Source organism: Spea bombifrons, chromosome 4 (assembly GCF_027358695.1).
Source record: "Spea bombifrons isolate aSpeBom1 chromosome 4, aSpeBom1.2.pri, whole genome shotgun sequence".
NCBI lineage: Eukaryota > Metazoa > Chordata > Amphibia > Anura > Pelobatidae > Spea > Spea bombifrons.
Window position 1 is genome coordinate 98431552 of NC_071090.1, and position 14699 is coordinate 98446250.

The 14699-nt window shown below is 40.3% G+C and overlaps 1 protein-coding gene across 1 annotated transcript; it reads left to right on the forward strand.

The window, feature by feature from the left end:
- The first annotated feature begins 10424 nt into the window (after positions 1 to 10424).
- LOC128492199 (cytochrome c oxidase subunit 5B, mitochondrial) lies at positions 10425 to 13683 on the forward strand. Its single transcript, XM_053464669.1, has 4 exons — positions 10425 to 10582; positions 11543 to 11613; positions 12896 to 12995; positions 13442 to 13683. Exons 1-4 carry the CDS (start codon positions 10486 to 10488, stop codon positions 13552 to 13554), a joined length of 381 nt encoding a protein of 126 aa, XP_053320644.1. The 5' UTR covers positions 10425 to 10485; the 3' UTR covers positions 13555 to 13683.
- Positions 13684 to 14699: the final 1016 nt, after the last annotated feature.

Genomic DNA, 14699 nt, shown 5'->3' on the forward strand with positions numbered 1-14699 from the left:
TGTATACCTTGTGTTATATGACCCACAAATTACTATTTCTGCTTTAGTAAATCGGAAGGTGGCGAAAGCGGTTGAGGAAAGCAGAAGGGGGGAGCCATGAGAACGAGAGGGGATTGACAGTATGAGACAGCATCAACACCCACACTGGCTCCTTTAGCAGTTGTTACCTATGGAAAACAAATACATTTTACAAAAATGATAAAATAAAAAATTTGTGTCTGTCTCATCATTTGGGGCATGTGGGGGTGTCTGAATGGAAAGATGTATGCTGCGGCTCCAATTGAATCCAGATCAAATCAGAAAGAGGTTTTTGGCTTAGCGTGAGGTGATAGTAAGCAGGCTGTTTGTTATGGTGCGGGAAAGCTAAAAGAGGAGAAGGAGAGAGAAAGTTTAAAGTTAAAAAGAAGGGGAGTTGGCTGTAGGGCCAGAGGGTGAGGGCATCAGGACAAAGGAATGTGCTTATAGGTAAATACCAAACTTTTGCCAAAAAAAGAAACAATCTCACTAAAATACACATTTGGTACATATACAGGAAAACATGCAGAATTATACAAAATATGAATCGAGAACCTTGTTTGCAGATCTGACATGATCGTCCAAATTAGTTTGAATACCCTCTTTCTTGCAAGGGCTTGGCTTGAGATGGTGGTAAGCACTGAGCAGGCTGTTTGCTATGGTGCAGGAAGGCTATAAGACGAGACGTCTGATTCCCAACTAATCCATTTAGCGAACACCCACCAATTACCAATTATATATATATATATATATATATAAACCAAATATTTAAAAGGGGGGGTTATGGTTTCACCTAAAAAAAACTATACATAGCCATTGCAAATAGAAAAAAAACTCCAGAATGTATTAAGGTGTTTGTCCTGATTTTGGAAACCGCTCATTTGCCTGGAATCGCTGTTTCTAAACAAGAGTTTTTTTTGGCACTGACAGAAAATAAAAAATACAAGAGTCCAAAAATACCCCACATGCATTAGAAGGGCACATTTTTTTGGCACTGTGGGTTCAAAATTGGAACATGTGCATTTTTTAACCCCTTCGTGACAAAGGCTGATTTTACTTTTTGTACCCTTCGTGACAATGGCCTTTTTAACATTTCTGCGCTGCTTGTGTTTAGCTGTAATTTTCTTCTTTCCCGTTTACTGAACCCACACACATTAGATATTGTTTTTTTCAGGACAAGAAGGGCTTTCTTTAGATGACATTGTTTTGATTGTATCTTATTATTTACTATTAAAAAAAGTATAAAATATGGTGAAAAACTTAGAAAAAAACGACTGTTTCTAACTTTTAGTTGAAAAATCTTTTACTCATCTATAAAAGGTAATGAAAAAACCTGCTAAATAGATTCTACTATTTGTCCTGAGTTTAGAAATACCCAATGTTTTTATGTTTTTTTGCTTTTTTCTACCCATTATGGGGCAATAAGTACAGGTAGCGTTTTGCTATTTCAAAGCCATTTTTTCCAAATCTGGTAATTCTTCCCCCCATGTGCCATTTCGGGTATCTTTGAACCCGGCCAATGCAATTTACCCCATCAAGTCATATATTTTTGAAAACTAGACAGCCCAGGGTATTCCAAATGCTAGTATTTTAACTCTTTCCATGCACCATATCTACCACCAGTCTTTGTCAAACTTTGTGGTAGTCATTTTTTTGCATTTGTTTTGCCACACACATTTTACTTCAGGTATGAATTAAAATGTTCTCGTTTATGTCACTATCACAAAACACCCCAATATGTGTTCAGCAACATCTCCTGAGTACAGTGATACCCCACATGCATGAATTTGTCATTTTTGGGGGGAACTAAAAGGCCACATTTGGTACGTGTGCATTTTTCTAATTGGAAATTAGATGTGTGGCCATCCTTCCCCCGGTGTTAACTGGGACCTTGTTGAACCTGGCCAATTCAATTTACCCCATCAAATCATACCTTTTTTAAAAGTAGACACCCCACGGGCATTTAATATGCCAGTATTTTAACTCTTTCCATGCGAGAATTGTTTTAAGCTAATATGCTAATTTTAGGACTTGCTCACAAAAATATATTTTTTATATATATATTTTATATTTTTTTGCCTTTTTTTAAAAAAAATTTTAAACATTTTTTTTTCAACTTGGAGGTTCCCCTGATAGTGACATCAGTGGGAAATGATTTTTACATTTTACTGTTTTTTTACTATTTTTTTTCTAATTATTAATTTTATTTTATTTTTTAATTTATTTTTACTAATCACAATGTGATTAGAAAGCTGGGCTCCATTGACTTGCATGGTGAATGCAGTACCTGTATTCAACCTGCAAGTGGAGCCAGAGTTCTCTAGATGGTCTGGAGACCGTCTAGCGAGCTTTTAAAACTTGCTTGTTTCTCTTGCAGGGCGGCGGCCATCTTCCTTGATGGCGAAGATCACCGGCAGCTGCGGCTGTGACCGCTCTCCGGAGCGGTCACAGCCCACCGAAAGGTAAGTGTTTGGTGTCGCTGGATGCCTCCTGATCGAGGCATTCCAGCGACACCATTTAAGTTTAGGAGGCGATCGTTGATCGCCTCCTAAACGCTTTTAAAACGGGCGTCCGCCGCCATACAAAGTATGGCGGATGTTGACGCCCCGTGGAGGGGCCATAGATAGCCCCTTCGTGCCGATCGCGGCGTTGCTGAATGCCTCGAGGTCGAGGCATTCAGTAACGCTTTTTGGGTGCAGAAAGCGAAAGTAGATCGCTTTCTGCACCCGTTTAAAGACGTGCCGGTCCTGGCACGTCAATTGTCGTAAAGCACATGCTTTTCCGTGTCGTGCCAGGACCGGCAATTGTCGTTAAGGGGTTAAACTCAGAATTTTGACATTTCTTTACTGGGCCCATGTCTCATTTGAGACACTTTATATGTGCCACATTTCAATTCAACCCCATAAAACTATATTCCCTAAAAGCACACCCCTTGAAGATTTCAAAGACACCCTTACCTTTCTAGGTGGTCCACTGCAACCACAAATCAAACAGGAACACAGAATTTTGAGGTTTTTATTCAACCTTTCAAATGCCGGGTACATATTGGGATACATGCTTCACATTCAGTTACCTGGAGTAATGTAAGAAAAGCAAAAACTAAAACAAAAAAAAAATTACTTTTCCTGCGCATGTAGATACCACATAAGTGTAGTATGTCAGCATTACACGCTCACAAGAGAAAAGCACTTCTCCTGAGGATTTAAAAGACACCCAACTTATCTTTCTATGTTGTCCACCACTAACACAAAAGAGAATTTGAGGGGTGTCTTTGTACCCTTCCACATGTCAGGCACATTTGGGACAAGAGATAAACACACAAAATGATCTCCTGAGAACGTAGATACCACATATGCATGGTATGTCACAGTTACACGGTCACAAAACACCCCCAAAGAGCCCTCCTTCTCCTTGGTATCTCTGCTTCTCTGGGATTAGGGCTAATATTTTGAATGTTTTTTTATATTGTCTCATTTCATAAAATTGCCACAATGGACTATTAAAGCAAAAAAGAAACAAATGGAGAGGCTACAATCCCATATAAATTCAAATAAAAAACGATAGTTGCGCCAGCTGACAGCAGTATCACACCAGGAAGTCCATGCATGTATAAAAAAAATACATTTATTGAGCGTCCGTGGACAATAAAATCAAAAGGACAACAGTACGTGAACACGAAAAAAAAAAAAAAAGGGCTAAACCGAGTTTTGCACAAATTATGCATAGTCATAAACTCCCTAACAGAGTGGTACACTGTGTCGAATATATAGGGTACATACAAATTAAAACAATTAGAAAACAACAGCAGCTGTGGAAATGTGGGAAGAGGCTCTGGAGCGGGAAATACCGCCCTTCCTCTAGAGCCAGCATGTCAAATCCCCACAGGTGCCACAGCTATATTACCATATGCCTGAAATAGTGTGAGAGAGAACATCAATATATAACAGAAAGACTATATGTATATATATATATCACGATAGTTCATTAAAATATATTTATCTACGTATATATATATTTATCTACAAATTATCTATATTACCTGTGCAGTGCATAATATAAAACAGAAAAATTATCTTTAAAACATGAATAAAAATGAATCAAATCCAAAATACAGTATATTATTGATTAGTTATCACATATGAATTATTACTTCATGATTCTAACACATACAAAATGCAACAGATGAAAAAGCACATGGCATAAACATTTTAGCTTGATCAATTATCACCTTATATAAATAGCATTTATTAATATCAAACTAATTTCCAATCCACTCAGCAAACAAAAATAATAATAATCAGGGTGGTAACAAAAAGATCACTATCTCTCTCTATATTAGCCATACTAATATGACAATAAAATACTTTAATAATGTCTAAGAGTATTAGTGAAATTTCTAATATATGTAAATGATGTCAAACTTCAGTTACAGGTACAAATACCTTTTACATCATTGTCATGATTACGGGTTATAAGCTGCAGTCTCACCATTTCCCAGAAGAAGGGAATTCTATATTGAAGTAGACAAAATTCACCTCTATTCAGAATAATACAACCATTATATTTACCACCACTTGCTGCTGTGGTCCACCTGGTCCTTGTAGCTCAATCCAGGTTCAGTAAAAAAAAAATAAGCAGAAAGAGAAATAACTTTCTTAAAGTTATATATGTGTTAGAAACTCAAAGTAATTCTAAGAGTAGAAATATGGTGCCAAGATCTTGTGATGTTCCAAAATTCCAATTGTCTCTTTGGTTCAAATTGTCTGGGAATTAATTGTTTGGGAGTCAAATTTGTATCGGTGAGTGAGTCCTTAAATTGTTTAAAACATAAACTTTTACAGACAAGGCTTATTATCATATTCTCCACCTATTGATTGAAATTCTCCAATCATAATGGTGGGTTTTACCCATTATAATTAGGACTTCTTAACATATTGGCACCGTTGTATTTCCTTCATTTACCTCTAAGAGACGCTCTGGTCTAAGAAATAACTTTAAGACAATTACACATAAGTTTGGAATTTATCCTTGATCACACATATCTCTAGACGTTACCTCCTAGGTAGTAAATCAGTTTTGGTGGTCTTACAATGTATCCCCCCATTCCAATTTACATTCCTAGAGATAAGCAGCTTCTACTTCTACTACTGAACTTGCTCATGGAAGATAGGACTAATTAGGTAATATTTGCTGAAGCAGCTATATTCATAAACACTTCTTTGTTCTCAATTATAGAGAGAGAACAAGGATAGAAAAAAAATCATTATATGATTAAGGAAAACAAAATGGTTCTGACTCTATTTTGTGCTCATGTAACATGATATAAAATAATTGTTTTCCAGCCTAAAATATCTGACACAATATTAAACATAGTCAGAGCCGGCCTTAGGCGTTGTGGCGCCCTGTGCGGACTACTCCTCTGGCGCCCCCCCTCACTACCCCCCCTCTCTGCCCCTTCAAACTACCCCCCCTCTCTGCCCCTTTAAACTACCCCCCTCAAACTACCCCTCCCCTCTACCCCTTCAAACTACCCCTCCCCTCTGCCCCTTCAAACTACCCCCCCCTCTGCCTCTTCAAACTACCCCCCCCTCTGCCCCTTCAAACTACCCCCCCCCCCACTTACCTTGTTGCCGGAGTCCTGCGGTAAGAGCGGGAGGCATCCGTCTTCTCGCTCTGCCGGCATTTCATGTTGGGTGCCGGTATAGTCCGGGGCTCAACATGAGATGCTGGCACCGCGACGGAGAGTAAGGGGCGCCGAGCGGTTGCCGAGAACTTCACGAGCAACCGCTCGGCGCCCCTGACCGGGACTTAGATTAAAGCATCGTTTTTTTTTTTTTAAACTTTATTTAACATCAATGATGTTAAATAAAGTTTAAAAAAAAAACCAAAAAAAAAAACCGATGCTTTAATCTAAGTCCCGGTCAGGCGCCCCTGCAACCATGGCGCCCTGTGCGGTCGCACAGGTCGCACACCCCTAAGGCCGGCCCTGAACATAGTATTGTAATATACAGATCCAATACCATATATTAATATAATGATATATATACACACAAATGGAGAAAGAACACCATAAATTTGATGTAATATGAATAGAAGAAAAGAAAACAAAAAATGTACTACACCAGGAGCCTATCTGTAGCAAAATGTTACACAAGACAAAAAACATTTGAGCTGGGATAAACACTTACTACCACCTCCAGTGATACAGAGTCTCCAAATCACTGCTAAATTACCAATAGGCAAGGGCCAATGCAACCACTAGGAGGCCGTAGATGTCGGTTAATACAAACATTACACTATTACACTATTACACTATAGAAATGAATCCACGTAGCAAGAGACCTTATATTGTGAATTGAGCCCATGGGGAATTTGGGTGCCCAGCTGAAATATCCAATAGAGGGGTGGTAACACAACCCCCATGGGAGCCAGACACCTTTTCAATCCCTGCGAATGAAAAATAAATCTCCACTATTGCAATCCAAAAAATGGTTACCTATGGGAGATTTTTATCTCTTTGTCCTGAATAATATTGATACGTGCCTTCAATTCACGCACAGTGCGTCCAACATATTGTATTTACACTTACAATACATTCTGTATTTTACACTTAGATAAATGACATGATCGCTGCCACAGTTAATAAAGTCACGTATCTCAAATTTCTCCCCTGTGGCTGATGACACAAATAGTTTTTTTCTGCAACATTTGCAAATAGTGTGACCACAGCTATACATGCCCACAGTATTATGCTAGGTACCGTTTTTTCTTCAATTGAGGTAGCTGGCTCGATGTGAGCATGTTGCTCAGGGTACACGGTCGCTTAGAAATATACTTAATACCCGGTTTGAGAATTTTAGCATACGTCTCATCCATTTTCAGAATTTTCAGAGATATCTGATATAGATTCAGGGGTTAATACCCAGAGTGGGTATCCTAATGAGTTAACTTTTAGAGATCTTTGCCACATTTCCACTTTGGAATCTCCCTGTGTAACTAAAAATATCACAACCATTTGAGGGGGTGTCTCTGTACCTCTCCACATGTCAGGCACATTTTGGGGCAAATGCTGCATGCTAGGACACCGGTAACAAGAGATAAATACATAAAGAGATCTACTTCTCCTGAGCACATAGAAAGCACATATGCATGGTATGTCAAAAAGGAGAGTGCAAAGAGGTTTCTTCGTGATTTTGTGGGTAAACATTCCCCTAAACATACCCCAGCCTATATATTCCCAGAAGGCACAAAGAACTAGCCCCTCAAAATTGCCCCACTTACGTTTCTATATGGACCAACATGACCTCAAATCTGACAGGAATCTTCACATTTCTTGCACGTATCTAGATGAATATAAGGGTTTCCTTTTTTCTTGCACAGGCAGCACGGATTTTGCATTAAGTTAATTCCCTGGGTTTTGGGACAATTTTTTCTTCAGAGTTTTTGGCGTCTGTCAGTTCCCTGGGTTTGGGAGCATTTTTTATTTTTTTGTTTCTCTCTTTATCCTTGGTATCTCTGCTTCTTTGGGTTTGGGGCTAATATGAATGTGTTTTTATATTGTCTCAGAACCAACTAGCAAAACAAGTAACTAACCTAGCCTAGTGAAAATACCAGCAGATAGCATTATGGGTAACGCCAGGGTTCTGTTGGTGGATAGTGAAAGGTACAGTTACTGTATAGTGTTATTGATAGGGATGATGATTAGAGCTTGTGGGGACTGTGGACACAAATATCAACCACCAAAATGTGATCGCTTCATACACATTTGTGGCATTAAAAGGGTTAATGTTATACAATCGCTCTCATTGAGCAATTTGGCAGTAGAGGAGGGTTGGGGCTGGTCTACATACTTGTGTGGAGGAATAAGAAACTGGAAGTTGCCTCTGTCAACTGGGACTCAATTGCCAGTAAACCGGCGATTGTGGGAAGGAGCCTCTATGATCATAACATGGAGTGATCAGGAAGCAGGGGAATCCTGGGACTGATCCCCACACTCGGACAGGGACAGAAGAAACAATCAGACCCCTTAACTGAAGCTGCACTTGTAGGAGGGTATCAAAGGCTCGGGGGCTCTGTGCTTATGGTGCTGATTGCCTGAACTTCCAGGCAGGCAGCAGCAGTGTCCCCCACGATCACCATGATTGTGGAGTAGTGGAGGCATTTTCTAAGCATGACGTACTAGGCACATTAAATTCCCTCACCACATATGCTGGGAAGCTACTGTGCTTATCTACCACCCTTTCATTTCCATAATCTTTCAGCTTTTTCCTTTTTAGTTATGAAGTTTGTGGGTAAAATGTGCCGAGATATAGTTTGTTTTTGTATACTAGAACTCATTTCCAGTAGGATCATGTAAGGGCAAATCCAGTGTTTTGTGGAAGAGTTGTGTGTCTTTCCAAAATTGTTGTATATACAATTGTACAATTTGGGTCATTCTTATGTCCCATTGGGCTGAGAAATATGTGTAATGTGTTTTTTCCAGTAACATGTTTCTGTACAGGGCAGTCAGGACGGCATATGACGTGTCCAATCCAACCCTTTCAAAGCTTGTAATTAATCTGTGTGCTGCATCAATCGTTATATGGATGTCGTAGAACGTCCCTGCCCTGCACCATTGCATATTAGTTTATCGAGAGGATTATCCCAATCCCTGGGACCAAAGAGTCAGTTTTGAGACTGCAAGTTATTTATGTAAGCAGGGGCATAAGTAAGTTTGGAAGTTTGTTTCTAATTTTGTGAAAAGTCTGTATCTTTTTTGGACTCAAGATCAAGAAATGTATCTCATGTTTTTATTCTGTGCGCTGACCAAGAGGAGAAAGGGTATGTGGTCAAAATGTGCCAGGACAATTGAAAGCACATTCTGATTAACTTCCAGGCCTTGATAATTGTAGCAAGAACAGAGTTAGAAGTAACCTCTTCAGGCGATTGCAAGAGTGGGGTATGTAGCAAAGACTAGAGCGAGTAGGCAAAATAGGTGGCCATTTCCACGCTGTCTCAGCAAACCTGTTTCCCGTACGATGCCATGGTGACTAGAAAACACTTCCTGGCACCCAGGGTTTTGCAGAGCTGCCATCATGAATGTGAGGCACCGATCGAGGTCACTTAATGCACACCACAGGCCCCTGATGGGTGCCCCAAGTCGCTTTATCGCACACTCGCAGGAAGGCATAGTGTGTCGGATTCACAATGATATAATATAGGAAGCAGGTGAGAGGGAGAGTAGTGTATGTGTGCGTGTATACTATAGTGTCAGAGCCAGTGTGTATATGTCTAGTGCTAGAGTCAGTGTGTGTGTGTATACTGTAGTGTGAGTCAGTGTGCATATGTCTAGTGCTGTGGTCTGTGAGTGGGTATATGTATAGTGCTGGAGTCAGCCTGTATATTGAATGTGTATGCTGTAGTATCAGTGTGTGTGTGCTATATGTACAATGCTAGAATCACTGTTTGTGTGTTAATGCATAGTGCCAGAGTCAGTGTCTCTACTGTATTGTAGTGCCAGAGTCAGTGTGTATGCGTTTATAGTGTTAGAGTGTGTATTTTATATGTGTGTAGTGTTGGTCAGTGTGCATGCACAGATGTATGAGTGTGGTGCTATTGTGTATGATATTGTTTACATTACAGTATGGCATTAGCAGGAATGTGTATGTCAGAATATATGGTATTGTCATACTGTGTGTATTAGTGTAAGGCATTTGAATGTGGGTACATGAGCGTAGAATGTAAGCGTGTGTGTTAGTGTATGATAAGAGTGTGTAAATATATGTTGTATGGAAGGCTCGACAAACCCAGGCGCCAAGTTGGGTAATATATGAAAATAAAAACACGACTGGGGAATGAAAAAAACAACTGGCTCCTAATTGTTTTGGCTGGCTCCTAGATCCAAACCAAATCAGTTGACCCCTGCCTTAAAATCCAGTCAATGGCATACTGGGCGAGTGCTGCAATGTTGTAATCTTTTGGCTTTGGGACATTACGTTCTGCCACCCTTTGTGATCTTTGTAGTTGTGATTCTCGCTTTCTCCCTTCCAAATTAACTTACAATTTGGGACCTAAGCAAAGCAGGCATCGTTTGCAGCTGATATAAGAGCCTTGAGAAACCGATCAACTTCAACAGAGCTGCTCTACCCGAAAAGGTCAGGTGCATTTATTTTCTGCAAGACTGTGGCCATCCGGCTGATACACAGAGAGAGAGGGTTGTAGGACTAGCACCCTGAACAAAATCAACTAATCTAAAGCGCCAGAAATCGCAGTGCGAATTGTCTGGTCTATGGCGCTGTTCACCCGAGCTATAATCTTGGTCTCGGCAGGAATGCCCACAACCCGGTGCCCGCTATCGTTCAGACACCGGTCTCTATTGATTAGAGCTCTATTCTCGTCACGTGACTTCAGCGCGCAGGACGGGAAGTAGGTCGCTGCTTCCTGGGAGGGTCACAGTGTCCCTATCCGCCGGTTGCTGATCACTTCTCTGTCATGGCTTCAAGGTTACTGTTCCGCAGCGCCGTTCGGGCCTTTACTAGGACCGGCACAGTACGTGCTGCTGCCCCGGTCCGCGGCATGGCTGCAGGCGGTGAGTACAGGAGTGGTTTGAGGCATGTAAGGCATTTTTTTTCCGGTTCATATTTTAGTACCCGGACAGAGGCGCATGGACGGGGGCCTGACACAGAAAATAATGGCCGTAGAGACCAGTCGGTTAATCTTTCGCCTTGTATTCGTTTGTATTGTGATAAGATGCTATGGCAGATTTATAGTAACTAGCATGATAACTCCCGTCATTTCATTGTGACGGTGACTTATCTGGGACACATTACCGCTTTATTTAACATTGCCGGCCATTGCTACAGAGACGATGTGTGTTATTTGCCATGTACCGAGTGCATCCTTAATGACCCAACGAGGTGAGCTGGATGTCGGTGCGGCAGGCTGACTGCTGAGGTGGACGTGCTTGTGACGGAGATAATCCCGGAGTGGGGGGTAGCAGACAGTCGTGTCTCTCATTATGTTAATACCCCATTCTCCAGTCTTTTGCCACCAGGGGTTTAGTAACATTATATCTGTAAACCGACCTCTACTACACCATAGAGAACAGATCCCTGTAACTAGTATGTTAAATCAGCGCACGCCGTCCATTACATTGAGTTAGCGAGTCTCTCTCGTTACGGTCATAAGCATATAAATGGTAGTTTGGTGTCCCAGGAGCTGCATGGTGTAGAGTAGAGCTGTCAGACATTGTGTCCTTGAAATATACTTCCTGTTCTCCCATGTTCTTTTTGTGCTTTAATACAGAAGTATTTATGAATGCTGGTTCTGGACATGGTAATCCTGCTCATTGACTGCAAAAGGCATATCCAGTATCTTTATCTACAATCATTTTACTATCCTCTGTGTAGAGCGATATTTTACAAACACTTATATTTTAAGTAGTCTGTGTGTTTATTGTGTAAATGTTCCTTGTGAGGAGTACCTATAATGTTACTGTTGTTGTCCACTTTTCTTCGTACAATTAATGGTTATCGTGTTTCCTTTGCAGGTATTCCAACTGATGAAGAGCAAGCCACTGGCTTAGAGAAAGAGATCATGGTTGCACAGGAGCATGGCGCTGTAAGTCACACTCCATTGCCACTACTGGACAGTAGACTTGGGGGTTTCCTCGTGGTTTAAATTATATTATTTGATGTTCATTTTCATTTTACATTGGGATTACTTGTGTCATGCCGCCCCACTTACCGTTGCAGCAAAAGCATGACTCCTGGAAGAGTTGTATCCATGTTGACCTTATTGGGAGGTCACATGTTTAAGGTCGGCTGGAAAAGAAGCGATCAGATGTTTGTTTTTTTTTTCCGGAAACAAAAACAGAACTTTATCCGTTGATTTAAAGTCAATTTACTCTGGTAATGTTGTGAAAATCTATAGTGGATACATTAAATACAAGCATAGATTTATTTAACTCAGCATTTACATACTTTACTGTTATAAAGTGATGATAGTACCTATAATGCATTTTACCTCCCCTTTCATGGGCAGCTGTCCGCCATCTTTTTGTATTTTTAATGGTGCAGGAACCAGGAAATAGATGGTTGAAATGAGTACCTGTACCATGAATCTCACAAAAGGAATTTGTATATTAGTATGCACAGGTTTATAATGTGATGATAAATATTTCTCAAAAATATTCCTTTCATTCGTTCGTATTCTAGGGTCACTTATCAAGCATTCTCATTGTTAAGAATGTGGTCCTATTAAGCCGGGTCTTAACAAAACACAGGAGCTGCTATTGTGGGGTCATGTGATATTGCATTATGTGGCCTCTAGCACAAAGATAGGAGAACCCGGCTTTCTATGCAGCCAATGGGTGGAAACACAAACCAGTTTGGGATAGAAATGGCTGATGGACACTGCTCTGTATAGAACCAGTTAGTGTGTCTGGCTGCTAAGTGTAAAGTATTGGCATTTGCCCAGTGCTTATACTTGGCAGTTCTGTTTGCCATGCCCTTGTATATCTTATTTTAAGGAATAAGCCCTGTTTTTTGCTTATGTTTTTGAAACATGCTGCAGAGTTGTTAAACCCTCCCTTTTAAACCGTATTCAAAGCAAAATGCTTTCTAAACTCTTAAGAGAAGGCAACCAAGTAACAATGCAGAGAAACTGGAATAAGTGGTCTCTAAAATGTTGTTGATTTTTTTTTGTTCTTCCCGTCATCTTGCAGCCTCCTGCTGACATTGTCAGACTTATCGCAGTGTTAGTTTGTAAATCACTGTGGCTCTATTTCTGTGATCAGATGTTAAGATTGCATCCACGCCATATTATAATGTTTTAATTATGCCTGCAATGTAATGAGATTGCTTTTGTGCTATATAGATGTTTGTTTTATTTTTGTTTGCAGGATCCGTACAGCGTACTGTCACCACGTCAGTATGCAGGGACCAAGGAGGATCCTCATATTGTTCCTTCTATTAGCAACAAGAGAATTGTGGGCTGTATCTGTAAGTTTGTATATACCTAACTCAATGTGATGAAATAAGCATATTTCATGTTTCTAAATAGTATAAATAGCAGTTACTCGAATTCCTGATTTAATAATTAGAGTATATCTGTGAGCTCCTTTGGTACAGAGCTGTCTCTGTGACCTTAAATCCATGTTCTGTCTTTCCCTTTTCTTTCATAAAATTGACCCATTTGCCATGCCAAATAAGCATCTTGGTACACACAACACCATACCTGTGTGCCCATACCTCTGGGGTGTTTGATTAGCTTAATAAGAGCAGCAGTCATGAGTAACACTAACACAACTTCACATGGCAGTTTGTCACTCTCATTACAGCTTTAGAAACCGTTAAGCAGACCATCTTGGTCCCTTCCTTGATATTGAGTTGCTATTTACATTGAGCATGTTTGTTTTTACTGTACTCACAATCCTGTCCACCAACAGGTGAAGAAGACAACACTTCTGTAATCTGGTTCTGGCTGCACCAGGGAGAAGCCCAGCGCTGCCCGTCTTGTGGATCCCACTACAAGCTGGCTTCACACCATCTGTCCCACTAAGTAGCATGAACGTGCGGTCTTCTGTTTTAGTCGGGGCAACCAACCTGTCTCAGTTTACCATTTTATTGTGTACTGTATCTTAATTCCTTTTGGCCTGGGACCATGAATAAAATGCAGCTGTCCAGCCTCCTTACGTCTTGTCTGTTTTTCTTTTTATTTCTGCTATGAATGTTCTTGCCTTGGGAAATTAGTGAGCAGTTACCAGATCAGTAGCAGTAAATACTCTCCTCTGCCGGCCAGAAGAATATCATCCTTATATCTTACTGGATGTGCATATTGCTTCGTACAGGTCGGCCTTCATAGTACTCTTCTGTTCGATCTAAGAAATGTACATAGCCTCATGTCTCTATATTGCTCATTAGTTTTTGCTGTTATAGTTCTCAATTACATTTTATGTAAGTTTGAAGCTCAGGATGTGTGATTACAAATACAGTTTAACATTGTAGCATATTCAAGTGTTCACTTTGTTTGCTGTGTGAACAATCTATTGGATGTGTGTAGTCAACATATAGATTAAAACCAATGTGGTGACCACTGGGTTGCCATCACATACCCACAGTCCTCTGCTCTTATAAGGAGCTGTGACAGTGTACTGGGTGCACCGAGGGGGAACGTGTAAGGTAAGTGTGTTTTATTTATTTATATATATATATATATATATTTTTACACACACACACAAGATATGGTGTGTGACGGAATCACTTGACTGGAAGCAGTTGTATTATGCCCGGGTGCTAACAATCCAAAAAGTATATACAGCTTGCAAATAAAAATGATGCACTCAGCGGGTCTTCTTTTTATAAAGTTTATTGGCTTAGTAAATGTCCAGCGTTTCTGCTCTCAATGAGCCTTTCTCAAGAACAATAAATGATGCAATCTGTGGCAAATTTATAACTCAAATTAAATTGTTTACTAACCTGTGTACGACGTGGTCATGCAGCCAGTTCATGGTGTGATGTGTTCCTCATGATAACCAGCTGAATTAAGGGCGTTCTAATCAAAACTGAAGTGCAGTGACCAAACGTGCTGAAAAACGGCAAGAAAATGTGCTCCAAAGTAAAAAAAAAAAAAAAAAAAATTGTAGTGGATAGCTGTGTATGAGTGCCAGAGTTGGTGGTATGAACTAAGTAGGAGGACTGACTAAA